The 13,393-nt window shown below is 40.5% G+C and overlaps 1 protein-coding gene across 1 annotated transcript; it reads left to right on the top strand.

Moving 5' to 3' along the window:
- The first annotated feature begins 4,166 nt into the window (after positions 1 to 4,166).
- tmem160 (transmembrane protein 160) lies at positions 4,167 to 9,615 on the top strand. The gene is made up of 4 exons (XM_039776651.1): positions 4,167 to 4,494; positions 4,697 to 4,721; positions 7,867 to 7,959; positions 8,713 to 9,615. The coding sequence occupies exons 1-4, from the start codon at positions 4,273 to 4,275 to the stop codon at positions 9,042 to 9,044; spliced, it is 672 nt and encodes a 223-aa protein (XP_039632585.1). The 5' UTR covers positions 4,167 to 4,272; the 3' UTR covers positions 9,045 to 9,615.
- The last annotated feature ends 3,778 nt before the right edge of the window (positions 9,616 to 13,393 follow it).

Raw genomic sequence — 13,393 nt, forward strand, 5'->3', positions numbered from 1 at the left:
ATTCCAAACCCACATTATCACTGCCAGAGCGGTAGATGGCTCTGTCACCAGGTTTGATGAAGCTGGCTCATCACTGAGCGAATCAAGCCGTCTTATAAGAAGACTGTGCGTGCCCCCGTTCTGCCTTTCGTTCCGCTGCCTGCCTGCATAGAGAACACTTGAGCTTTGTTAGTTTGTTTCGAGATGGAAGAACCAGAAGCAACACCTTCAACGCCTTCAACTTGGAGTGATCGTGGCGGTGAGGGTGAGGAAGGAGACCACCCCTGGCCCTACTTAGAGTCCATGTTTTCATTTGTCAGAGTGAAAGACAATTCATGTATAGAATGAAGTGCCTAGCCTCCCAAAAGATTACGAAATAATGGCCTTCAAAAATTCACCATCAAATTTGAAGAAACATATCAAGGTAAGTTACAAATATAATACACAAATGGCACACCAGCTTGAGCTACCAGTAAGCGCTAGCTAACTCGCTGCGGTGTTGTACATTGCTGTCCTTGTACTGCTGCTATAGCTGAAGGAATTGTGAGTGTCCTTTAGGCTAAACATTTAAAAATAACATAAACAATATGATATTCAAACTTTTGACTGCTTTCTTTAACAACTACAGTACAGGCCAAAAGTTTGGACACACCTTCTCATTCAATTCGTTTTCTTTATTTTCTTGACTATTTACATTGTAGATTATCACTGAAGGCATCAAAACTATGAATGAACACATATGGAATTATGTACTTAACAACAAAGTGTGAAATAACTGAAAACATGTCTTATATTTTAGATTCTTCAAAGTAGCCACCCTTTGCTTTTTTTGATACAATGCAAACCCTTGGTGTTCTCTCAATGAGCTTCATGAGGTAATCACCTGAAATGGTTTTCACTTCACAGGTGTGCCTTGTCAGGGTTAATTAGTGGAATTTTTTCCCTTATTAATAAAAAAAGCAAAGGGTGGTTACTTTGAAGAATCTAAAATATAAGACATGTTTTCAGTTACTTCACACTTTTTGTTAAGTACATAATTCCATATGTGTTCATTCATAGTTTTGATGCCTTCAGTGAGAATCTACAATGTAAATAGTCATGAAAATAAAAGGAAACGCATTGAATGAGAAGGTGTGTCCAAACTTTTGGCCTGTACTGTACATAACACAATACTTGTACTTTTACTTTCAGTACTTGAGTAGTACATTTTAAAATAAACTTGCAATAAGTACAAAAAATGTTGAATACTTTAGTACTTCCACTTAAGTGTGGTGCTTAAAGAGCACTTCAACTTCTAAAGTCACTTTTTTGATAGAGCACTTGTCCTTTTACTCAAGTTTGGGTCTCTAGTTCTTTATAAATGATCTGGTGATCACTAAGTGGCTGTTGCAACAGTAAAACACAAAAAGCCATGGCGACCAAGAGAAAACCGAACATGTGGTCACTGTTCGACAGGTGAGGTTGAGATAGAGAGGCACTTTCTCCTACAATGTAAAGCATTCAACAACAATAAATTTAGAGCTGAATGTCCTTTCATGATTAAACATTCTCCTTGGAGAAGGAGACAGGTTAGATTTGCACGCTACCAACACACACACACACATATATATATATATATATATATATATATATATATATATATGTGTGTGTGTGTGTGTATAACAAATCAATCGTAATATTGTGTTCATTTTCATAGTTTTTTTTCCATATTATATTCATATTTTCCAAACATAGATTTATATAATTAATATAAATCATCCTAATATTGTGTTAATGTTTATATAACTGTTGATTGTGTTTTGTCCGAATATTTGGATGAATTATATGTTGATGCTTTGGCAACATTGTTATTTAAACTTTCATGCAAATAAAGCCCCATTGAATTGAGAGAGAGAGAGAGAGAGAGAGAGAGAGAGAGAGAGAGATGTGGGTAAAATGAGGTTGGAAAGATACAGGGATGAGGGGAAAATGTGTGAAAGCAAAAAGAAAGGATGGGATTCAAGCCAGTAATGGGATAGCCTCAAAAATGGAGTTAATCTCAAAAAGGCAGAGTTGCAAAACATGAGAAGGTGAGCTTGTTAAAGGTGAGATGGGAATGTGTATTAAAAAAGCTCTGGATAAGTATTTTGAATCCAGAATGACTGTATATCACTGTGCACATACAAATCAATTAAAAGTCACACAAAAATGCGTCATGATGATGAAGCCCAGTCATCCAGGCATGCACAATGAAGAGGAAGAGGATTTGTTGACAAAAAACTGAGGAAATGAGAGCAGAAGGGAAAGAAAGTGATGGTGGCGAGGACAGCGATTGATAAGGGTTAGTGAAGCGGTAAGGCAGGGGAATTTGAGGATAAACTGTGACGCCAGCCTTCCTTAAAATAGCGGAATTTCCTGTGCGTATACACGTTCTGTCCATGAGACGTTTTATTTAAGCATCCAGGGTGACCCTGAAATACAGTTATCCATCCATCATTAGTTTCAGACATTCAGAACAATTGTGTCTAAACACATTGAACAAAATCAAGTTATAGTTATTTGGAATATTTAGATTTTTTTTAACTAATGAACATTTTTAGGTGCATGTTAGATACAGACTCATGGGTGCATGAGTGTACAGGATAACAAGTTTGTGTTTAAGATAAACGCACTTTTTTTCAAAAGACACACACACACACACACACACACATCTTGCTATGCCACACACACACTCACACAGAGGGTGTGGTCCAGGCTTCCCAGGACAAACTATATTTCCTGGTGGGGTGTGTGTGTGTGTGTGTGTGTGTGTGTGTGTGTGTGTGTGTGTGTGTGTGTGTGTGTGTGTGTGTGTGTGTGTGTGTATTACCGTAATCTTTTGTTTCACCTCACGTGTCAGGATTTGGAGAATAAGTAAACCAACCTTTATGGTACATAGAACATTAGTTGATATATGTTAAAATATGTAATTATTACAACATTTTGCACATATGGAATGGCTCTACATATATTTTGCATTGTCATGTCAATACTGCATTTTCATCATTCCTTGAATATTTATTAATATTTGTCATATACATGTAATGTAATATACTGGATAACTGTTATCTGTTGTGTAAGCGCATGCATGTGTGCGTGTAACACACGTGTGTGTACAAACATCAGTTTACCATTGTGTTGGGGACAGTAGCGTGAGACCATCACATCAAAGATTTGGCTATTTGTAAAAGACCCCACTGTCAACACACACACACACACACACACACACACACACACACACACACACACACACACACACACACACACACACACACACACACACACACACACACAATTAAAACTCCCATCTGAGATCCCCCTGCAGCCCGGTACGCTCCTCACACTAAACAATCAGGTATGACAGGCGCGGCCTCTCTGGGTCCCAGAGGGCCGAAAAAGACAAAAGACCCTCAGGAAGAGGCTGACCTATCATCCTCACGAGGATACACACACACACACACACACACACACACACACACACACACACACACACACACACACACACAGTCTGTATATGACGTGATTTGCAAAGAAAGAATACATATTTTATATCTCTCACAAATTGCTGATTTTCCCCTTCAAGTTCCTCTGAAGATGCAAAGATATCCATTCAAAGGTCCATAAAAACATTTTTTTTTAAATATATTTTAGTATCTGCTTTTTTGTTGAAAGGGTCCACTCTATGACAAGAAAGTCTAAAATTATTAAATCAGATTTATATGAGCTCTATTTTATGTTTAAGTTGTTTATTGTACTTTTTTATTTGAATGTCTTGCCAATGCCACTTTTTGCCTCGGTTTTCTCTGATTATATTTTTAAGTTGAAATTAATTTATTTGGTTGTTTCCTGTCTGCATTATGGGCCTGTTTGAAATGTAAAATAAAAATAAATATATCTGAACATACCATAAATCATTGTACCTTGTACTCTGACGCCCTCGCGTGGCGTACCTATGCAATAGCATGTTGTTTTATATGATTTAAAGGAGGGATATCGATATGAACAAACGTACAAATACATAACAAATACAAAAGAAAAAAGAAAAAAAAAAGTTTAAAATAAACTCAAATGACCTTGTCTATAATTCCCGCTGTGTTTAATACCTGTCAGTCGCATGATGGCGCTGAATTAATTCCTCTTACCTTTTCATGGCATCGTGCTTTACGGGAGACTCTTCCGGGTTTGTCGTTGACCGGTGAGAGTTCACAGGGCGTACGGGGGTCGTGTTGTGCTTTTAGCTAATATTTGTTTTAGCTAGCTGGGACTCGTGATGTTATGGCTTTCCTGAGTTTGTTCATGAGAAGGCAGTTGCCGCCGGCCGTGTCCCACTTTGTCCGGAACGTGAAGCTGGTCCGGCCTCCCTGCGCCGGAGCCCCGCTGCGGAGGCTGCACGGCTCGTCCCGGTTGCGGCTCGGAGACAAGGGACCGTGGGTGAAGAGCAGGGGGCCGGAGCAGCAGCAGTACCCGCTCACAGACCTCGACAAGGCGGACGCTTTGGTAGGGAAATGTTCATTCACATCACGGAGTGAGCTTTGAACTGAATTGTGACAGCTGCTTTTTGCTTTCTTTTCCTTTCCTGTTGAGAAACAGTCACTGTAAATCTACAATAGATCGACTACATTGTATAGGTCAACTTACGACACTGATTACATTAGAAGTTGATGTTGCTAATATTATTCTTTATATTTTTTTTTTGCAGATGCTGAGAAAGTCCCACGAGACAGGTAACCTGACTACAGTCATGCTGGAAATGTAACTTTTGTCTAGACTAAACCCTCAACCTCATACACCAGCGTTTAGCAGTTGCTAATATCCCGATATTTTTTGACCAAATAGCCTACCTCGATATCAATATTATGGTGATATTCTAGGGTTGACAATTGGTGCTTTCACAAAATATGCAGACAGTGAGATTTTTGATAAATATTCATCATGTTGATATAATAACTATGTGGGTAAAGGCAAATAATAAAACAGCTAGAACAGTCTGGTGTGTTCAAAGAATTGCATCACTTTACAGTAATGCAGCCTTTAAAACCAGTAAAAGACAACACTTGTGTCATCAGGATGTTACGATATCCAAAATTTAAGACAATATCTAGCCTCATATATCGATAGATATAATATCGATATATTGCCCAGCCCTAGTAGCCCCGGGATGAAACTTTATTATGTTGTCTTTCTGGACACATCCATCCAGCGATGCTATGTTTCACCTTTAACCGCTGGTGGAAATACGTGGTTGACATTATTATTTGGGTGCAGCTAGAGATAGAAAATGTCTTGAAGGTTTCAAGTAGGTTTCAATATAAACCTTTCTCAAAGCAGACATTAAGAACAGGGGTTACTAATAACATTAACGACAGCTCCATTCTATAGACCTTTTTTCATGGCAGACATGTTGACATGTCATAGTAGGAAAAGCACAGGTGTATTCAAACCCATTAATGGTGGCTGCATTCCACTTAGGAGAGGCCCTGGTATTGTGCATGCTGACTCACTGAAATAGCTCACTGGGACACTTGATGGAATTGAGCCATCGGTAAGGTTATCTAATTCAGCTGTGCTTTTCCTACTATGACAAGTCAAAATGTCTGCTGTGAAAAAGGTCCATTTAAGTGTGGACCTTTTGAGTGAGAGGGGCAGTGAGCCAGCGTGCACAATACCGGGAGACCCTGAAATCCAAGCAGCTTAGTGCAATTCAGATTTCATTAATTTACACTTGGTGCTTTTCCCACTGTGTAAGGTCAAAATGTCTTCTGTGAAAAAGGCCCATTGAGTTAGACTTGTATTATTTAACAACAATGACATAACGACAATAACAAAAAAGGTCAGAGGGGAGGAAGTTTAGTGAAAAATGAGAATTTATTGTCCAGTGGAGGGAATGATTGAGCTATTTCTTGATTGACAGGGTTTCAGTCTGTCACAGTGATGGGTCATGACACTGTGGTTCAGATTGGAGTTAGAACTTTATTTTAGCTCCGAGGAGGGAGGCGGCAGGGAGAGAGGAGTGTAGGGCTGCACAATACATTTTCTTTTAGTCGTCATATCAACCGCGCAATAAGCACATTGTCTTTTCAATTTTTTGTGTTAGTTGAAAGAAAATATCAGTAGAAAACTGCACATTAAAATGTAACTGTCACTTTTTTTAGTGGTGCCTTTTTATATTCAATTCAATGTTCAATAAAAGAATTTTGGAAATTATTTCCTTTTATTTGTTTTAAATTCAACACGCAATTTTTTATTTAAGCAGTATACCTAAAGTAGCAGAACTGAGTACACTTCAATAATCTGCTTATTTATCGCAAGTAATATTGTGATATTTAATAATGTTATCGCATATTTTCCCTCATACCGTGCAGCCCTAGCAGGCAGCACAGGCAAGAGGAAGAACATACTATTACTTCAGTTGGATTTATATAATACTGAGATTAAAAATATGAACTGAAACTTTGTGTGATGTACAGTGTGGCTTTGTTAGTTTTTTTTGTTGTTGTTGAAATTAAACCAACTTAGTTTATCAGCAGGGCAGTTTTAATCACTGTCTTAATTCAGGACACTTCCATACCAGGCAGTGATGTTCGCATCAGGATGCTCTCGATGATGCAGGAGTAGAATTTCCTCAGGCGTCTGAGTTAAAACTGTTTCTGCCTTGTCTTTCTCACCACTGAGTCCAGTATGCAGCGCCTAGGTCAGACTCTCAGTGATGTGGACACCAAGGTACTTGAAGCTGTCCACCCTCTCCACCGAGGACCCGTTAATATTAAGTTGGACGTAGTTCCTTCTCTGCTTCTTCCCAAAGTCCACTATCATGCCTTTAATCTTGCTGCCATTCATGAGTAGGTTGTTGTCCTGACACCAGCGGGTCAGGGCCTCTACTTCTTTCAGGTCGGCCTTTTTATTGTTGTCTGTGATCAGGCCCACCGCAGCTGTGTCATCAGCGAACTTGATGGTGGTGTTGGAGTCAAAAGTGGCTACACAGTTGTGTTTGTGTGTACAGGGAGTATGTCAGGGGACTCAGAACACAGCCCTGGGGTGCTCCGGTGTTAAGGATGAGGGTGGAAGAGGTGTGTCCGCCCACCCTCACCATCTGTGGTCGGTCTGTCAGGAAGTCAGGGATCCACATGCACAGTGAAGAGTTTAATCCCGGGTCCTTGAGGTGCTGAACAATGTCAATGAACAGCAATCTCACATAGCTTCCTTTCTTTTTCAGGTGAGATAGGGTGGTGTGGAGGACGTGTGCTAGCTATGGCATGTTCCGTTGATCGGTTGGGACGGTAGGCCGACTGTAACGGGTCCACTGTGCTGGGTAGTGAAGAGCAGTTGTAATCCTTGACCAGTCTTTCAAAGCATTTTATCTCTACAGAGGTGAGTGCTACTGGGCGATAGTCATTCAGGCAGTCTGGTCTTATTTTCTTGGGCACAGGAATGATGGTGGACTTGTTGAAGCATGTGGGTATGGCAAACTGAGCCAGTGGCAGGCTGAATATCATTGTGAACACCGGCGCTAGTTGGGTCAGCGCACAGTTTGAGGACCCGCCCACTGATGCTGTCAGGTCCTGCTGCTTTCTTGGTGTTCACATTCTTGATAGTTCTCCTGACGTCTTGCTCAGAAAGGGAGATGGGTGTGAGAGGCGCACCCACCCATCCATTGGGGACACAGCTTCTGATCTATTGTATCACATTTTGTTTTACAAGTCTTAGAATAGTCCGACTTAACAGAAGGTTGTGAAAAGAATTGTAGTAATGAAAACAAAGGCAGTCATTCTATCATCGTTTGCATGTAAACTGATTCTGGCTCTGCTGCACAGATCTCTGGTCAGGCTGTAATGTGTCAGCTGTTTATTCCTGGCTTTGTCTGTTTTGCAGGATTCCTCTCGTGGTTCAGAAACGGTCTGCTAGCGACTGGGATCGGAGTCATCGCGTTTGTCCAGAGCGAAGTGGGACGAGAAGCAGGATATGGTACAGGCCCCAACACTGTTTTATGTACAGCGGAGCTGCCAATCAGCACACTTGTAGCCAAAGCTCTATGGTAGTGCAATAACAAACAGTAGCAGCTTGTGATTCAAGCTTAGTAACAAAGGGATGGTGTAGTGCTAAATTCTTTAAAACTAAAAAAATAAATAAATAAAGAAAAAGGCTTGAAAATGAATGAGTGTCCATGAAATAACTAGAATTTTTTTTATTTAACTACAGAATCTGTATCAATCATTGTTTGCCCTAAAGATCAATTTCTAAGAGAACCTTGCAATAGATTTTATTTTTTGATTCAGCAAATTAATAGTTAATGACTAAAATCATCATGAGTTAATAAGGAGCCTTGATATCTAGTTGTAACCAATGTGATGGTTACCTGATACGCCAGTTTTGAGTGTTACATTTATTAAACAAAAGACCTTGATTAAATAGTCTGATGCACATCAATGTGTGAAAAACCATTAAAACAAAAAAAGGTTAACATTTATGTCAGATTAAAGGGTTAATTACATGTATTACCACTCTTGAAGATAAATCATGGGCAAAGCAGTAGAAATAAGGGTGTGTGTGTGTGTGTGTGTGTGTGTGTGTGTGTGTGTGTGTGTGTGTGTGTGTGTGTGTGTGTGTGTTCAAATCTTTTAGCCAATGACATTCTACTTTATGTTAAAAGATTTAATTACAGTGAGAAAATGATTTGGATCTCTACAATAATACCATGGCAATCTGTTTTTCCCTCAGCCTTTTTTATCCTGGGAGGTGTGTGTGTGTCGTTTGGCGGTGCCTCGTACATTGGCAGCCTTTTTACCTTGCGGAGGATGATGCTGCTATCTGTGCCAGCGCTGCTGCTCCAGAGCGCCACAGTGTGCAGCGTCGCCCTCTTCTGGCTCTGTGCGGTATCTCTCTACATCGGCCGCCTGGAGGTGGAGATCATCCACGAGGGGGAGGAGGGAGAGGATGAGGATGAGTGCCGGGAGTGCCGCGAGAGGCGCGAACACCGGGGTTACCGTGGCTCCCACAACAGCAGACATCACGACAGTGAGGACAGTGATGGCAAGGGGCCGAACAAGTAGACACCTAGTAAGCGATCTTGGATGGAAAGGACGTATGTGTGGCTTTGATTCAGGGCTTCCCCATTTGTATGTCTGTATGCATATGTTTGTGTGTGTGCACACGCGTGCAAGCAGCCTACATGTTCATGTGTAGGCTGTGAGTCTATAATGATAGACTTATTGTTTATTGTTCTGTTGATGTAAAAAGGATTGTTTTGCTGAAGAACTTTTAGATCTTTTGGAAAACTGGTCAGAAAATGCTGAGGATTTGGTAGTTTGACTACATTCACTTTTGGTGAATAAATCAGCCTTTTTGTAAGGTTTCTTAGATATATTCAAAGCTGCTTCACTTACATTTTCAAACTGTGAAAATGGTATTGACTTATCAGGCACACTGCAAAGACTTACTGAGTATCTGTTAATATTCGTTTAGTTTTCACTGCTGTCTGCAATCATTTTAGACCATTTATCTTGTTCAACATAAACTGATTGACTTGAAGTTTTCTTAAAAGACTTGGAAATAAAACAAGATGGTTGTGAAATCATAGAAAGAATGGTCAAACTATGTGCTTCAGGTTTGTGTTTTTTTTTTTTTTAAATTTATCAATGAGGGCTTACGATAATTTATTTTACAGGAGGTTTAAGTCACCCTGTGATGTCATTTTTTTGTAAGCAATAGCACTTTTTGTTGTTTTACTGTAGTAATTTTTTAGATACATTTGGCTCTGTATTGTTGATATATGTACAGTACCTAATTGTAATCATACCCATTATACCTTTTGAGTGGATTTCACTCCTTCTGGTAATCACTATAGTTGCTGTTTTAATGTAAAGAATGGTTGAAAGTTGGAGAGTTTGGGTTTGTGTGCGCAAAACTGGGTTCACTATAGTTTCTGTGTGCACCACTTTCAGTGCACCGGAGTGTACATACAGTAATAAAGCGAGAAGAAATCTGTGCTGACAGAGTCAAAAGTTCAGTGTGTGCTTTATTTGCTTTTACAGTAGATAGACCAGTGGTTCCCAAGCTAGGGGTCACCAGATACATCTGAAGGATGCAGGATAAAAAAGAAAAGGTCCTGCGCCACAACATTTTTTTATATATATATATATATATATATATATATATATATATATATATATATATAAATTATTTGCCTTTACCCACATAGTTATTATATCAACATGATGAATATTTATCAAAAATCTCACTGTCTGCATATATATCTCATCATCAAATTACCTTTAAACATGTACATACATATATATAAACATCAAATTACCTTTAAACATATACTATATATATATATATTTTTTAAAGGTAATTTGATTTTTTAATATATATATATATAAATAATTTGATGAGATATAGATAGATAGATAGAGATATATAGATAGATAGATAGATAGATAGATAGATAGATAGATAGATAGATATATAAAGGGAAAAATATTCCACTAATTAACAAAGCACACCTGTGAAGTGAAAACCATTTCAGGTGATTACCTCATGAAGCTCAGTGAGAGAACACCAAGGGTTTGCAGAGTTACCAAAAAAAGCAAAGGGTGGCTACTTTGAAGAATCTAAAATATAAGACATGTTTTCAGTTATTTCACACTTTTTTTGTTAAGTACATAATTCCATGTGTTCATTCATAGTTTTGATGTCTTCAGTGAGAATCTACAATGTAAATAGTCATGAAAATAAAGAAACACATTGAATGAGAAGGTGTGTCCAAACTTTTGGCCTGTACTGTATATATTATGCTTATATCGTGCACATTCCTGAATAAACGTGTAAGTGAAATTAAAACAAACGGACAAAATTTTTGGGGCCATGTAGTATTACTGCATAGACGTGCTCGTTGGTTTCTTGATCTCTTATATAATGAAGCTGCCGTTTATAGTGTACTGTGTGCATTGTACACAATGGGGAGTTTGGAGAATTTTTACCTTCATCTACACTCGATACAAATGCAAAGCAAAAACAACATTTTAGATTCTAATTTACTAATTATAAAATATCACATTATATGTAAGTATTCAGACCCTTAACTCTATACTTAGTTGAAGCACCTTTGGCAGCAATTAAAGCTTTGAGTCTTCTTGCATATGACGTGACAAGAATTGCACACCTGGATTTGTGGATTTTCTGCCAGTCTTCTCCGCAGATCGTCTCAAGCTCTGTTGGATGAGGACCGTTGGTGGACAGCCATTTTCAGGTCTCTCAAGAGAAGCTTGATTGGGTTCCAGTCCGGGCTCTTGCTGAACCACTTGAGGACAGTCACAGAGTTGTCCCTAAGCCACTCCTGCATTGTCTTGGCTGTGTGCTTAGGGTCATTGTCCTGTTGGAAGACAAACCTCCGGCCCAGTCAGAGGTCCTGAATGCTTTTCATTAAGGATCTCTTTGTACTTTGCTCTGTTCATTTTTCCCCTCAACCCTGACCAGTCCCCATGATGCTGCCACCACACCAGATGGCATTTCGCAGTTCAATCTTGGATTCATCAGACTTTCGATTTTTCTCACAGTCTGAGAGTCCTTTAGGTGCTTTCATGTGTCTTTCACTGAGGAGAGTCTTCTGTTAAAAAAAAGCCAAGATTGGCAGTGTTGCAGTGATGGTTGTCCTTCTGGAAGTTTTCTCCCATCTTCACACAGGATCGTCGGAGCGCAGCCAGAGTGAACATCAAGGTCTTGGTCACCTCTCTTACCAAGACCCTTCGCCCCTGAGTGCTGTTTGACTGGGCAGCCAGCTCTAGGAAGAGTCCTGGTTGATTTAAACTTTTCCAGAATTATGGATGCCACAAGTGCTCATGCAGCAGAAATGTTTTGAGGCCTTCCTTTGTGCCTCAACATATTCCTGTCTGCACTCTGCAGGCAGTTCCTTCTACCTCATGGCTTTGTTTTCGCTCTGATATGTCAGCTGTGAGACCTTATGTAGACAGGTGTGTGTGTGTGTGTGCCTTTCCTAATCATGTCCAATCCATTGAATTTGCCACAGGTGGACGCCAATCAAGGTATAGAACCGTCTCAATGAGAAATGGGAGGCACCTGTTCTAAACTCTGTCATAGCAAATGGTCTGAATACTTACAGCATGCCAATGTGACGTTTCATTTTTTGCAAAAATTCTATTTTCCTTGTCATCATGGCGGAAACGATTTTGACATAAGGCTGCAACTTAACGAAATGTGAAAAAAGTGAAGGGGTCTGAATACTTTCTGAATACACTGTACATAATGAGCAGAAAGGTGGGGGTCAATAGGAGCCTCCTAACTAGTTCATCTGGCATGGTCCTACCAACACACCCTTCTACACCAAAAGACGGTCTCTCTTTTTTATCATTCATATTCAGAATCAGAACAGTAAATTCCCTGAAAAAGTACAGAGGACACAACCTCGGTGTCCTCAGTATTAGTTGGGAGATTTGGAAGTACTCATTCAGAGAACACACACTCCATAATTAAATACCAACGCACACTCTCATCAAAAACAGAGAAAATAAAAACATCTCTTTCCTCGATCTTTAAAAATAAACAATTCAAAAAACTTCAATGTGTAAGTGCCAGAGTCCTTACAGCAGGAGTCAAAAGATGTACAAATACCACACACATGCTGTACTTGCATAATTTTTTATAATGAGCGAGCATGAATAAATACTGTATATGAACTGAGCTGAGCAGCTTGTGGTGGTTGCTATGTGTGGGGGTTGGGGGGGGGGGGGTGTGTGTGTGTGTGTGTGTGTGTGTGTGTGTGTGTGTGCGTGGGAGTGTTGTTGATGGGGGGGCTTTGTCTGCGATAACTATCACTGACTGGGGTAGGGCGAAGGTCTGTGATATCTCGCGTCCATCGACACACAGCGCCGCTGTTGAGAGTCACCTCAGAGTCACCCTCTCTTCCTTCCTCTCTTCTCCTTCACTCTCACTCTCCTCCCGCCTCTCCTTCGCTGATTCCCAGGGCGTTTCAGTGCAGTTGTGTTTCACATGCAGGGTGTGTCGAGATGGCTGCTGCAGTGTGACCAGCACCCCTACCGCCTCCCCTCAAGGCCCCTCTCCTCCCTACTCTACTCTCTCCCTCAGATCTTCTTCTACCCTTTCGCCCTCGAGTCCTTTCTCTCTGGACTCCTCCTCACGTTCGCTTCTCCTCCCCTCCCCTCCTCTCCTCTCCTCTCAGCGTCTCTCCTCCGTGGCTGCATCTGACTGCACAGGTCTGTTTGGCATGCAGGAGGCTCCTGAGGCCTGGCGCGTCTAAAGGGCAGGGCGCCCAGAGGCAGGAGACGCGCCCTCACTGACAAACACCATCCACCCCAGACCCCGTGCAGCTACTGAAACCACAACGCCAGCCACAGCTCCAAAGTCCAGGTCTAACCTCATTCAT

This window comes from Perca fluviatilis, chromosome 2 (genome assembly GCF_010015445.1).
Source record: "Perca fluviatilis chromosome 2, GENO_Pfluv_1.0, whole genome shotgun sequence".
NCBI lineage: Eukaryota > Metazoa > Chordata > Actinopteri > Perciformes > Percidae > Perca > Perca fluviatilis.

Coding starts and splice junctions, on each gene's coding strand:
- tmem160 (XM_039776651.1), top strand. CDS start 4,273: ATGGCTTTCCTGAGTTTGTTCATGAGAAGGCAGTTGCCGCCGGCCGTG. Junction 4,495..4,696: donor TCGACAAGGCGGACGCTTTG/GTAGGGAAATGT, acceptor TTTTTTTTGCAG/ATGCTGAGAAAGTCCCACGA. Junction 4,722..7,866: donor GAGAAAGTCCCACGAGACAG/GTAACCTGACTA, acceptor TCTGTTTTGCAG/GATTCCTCTCGTGGTTCAGA.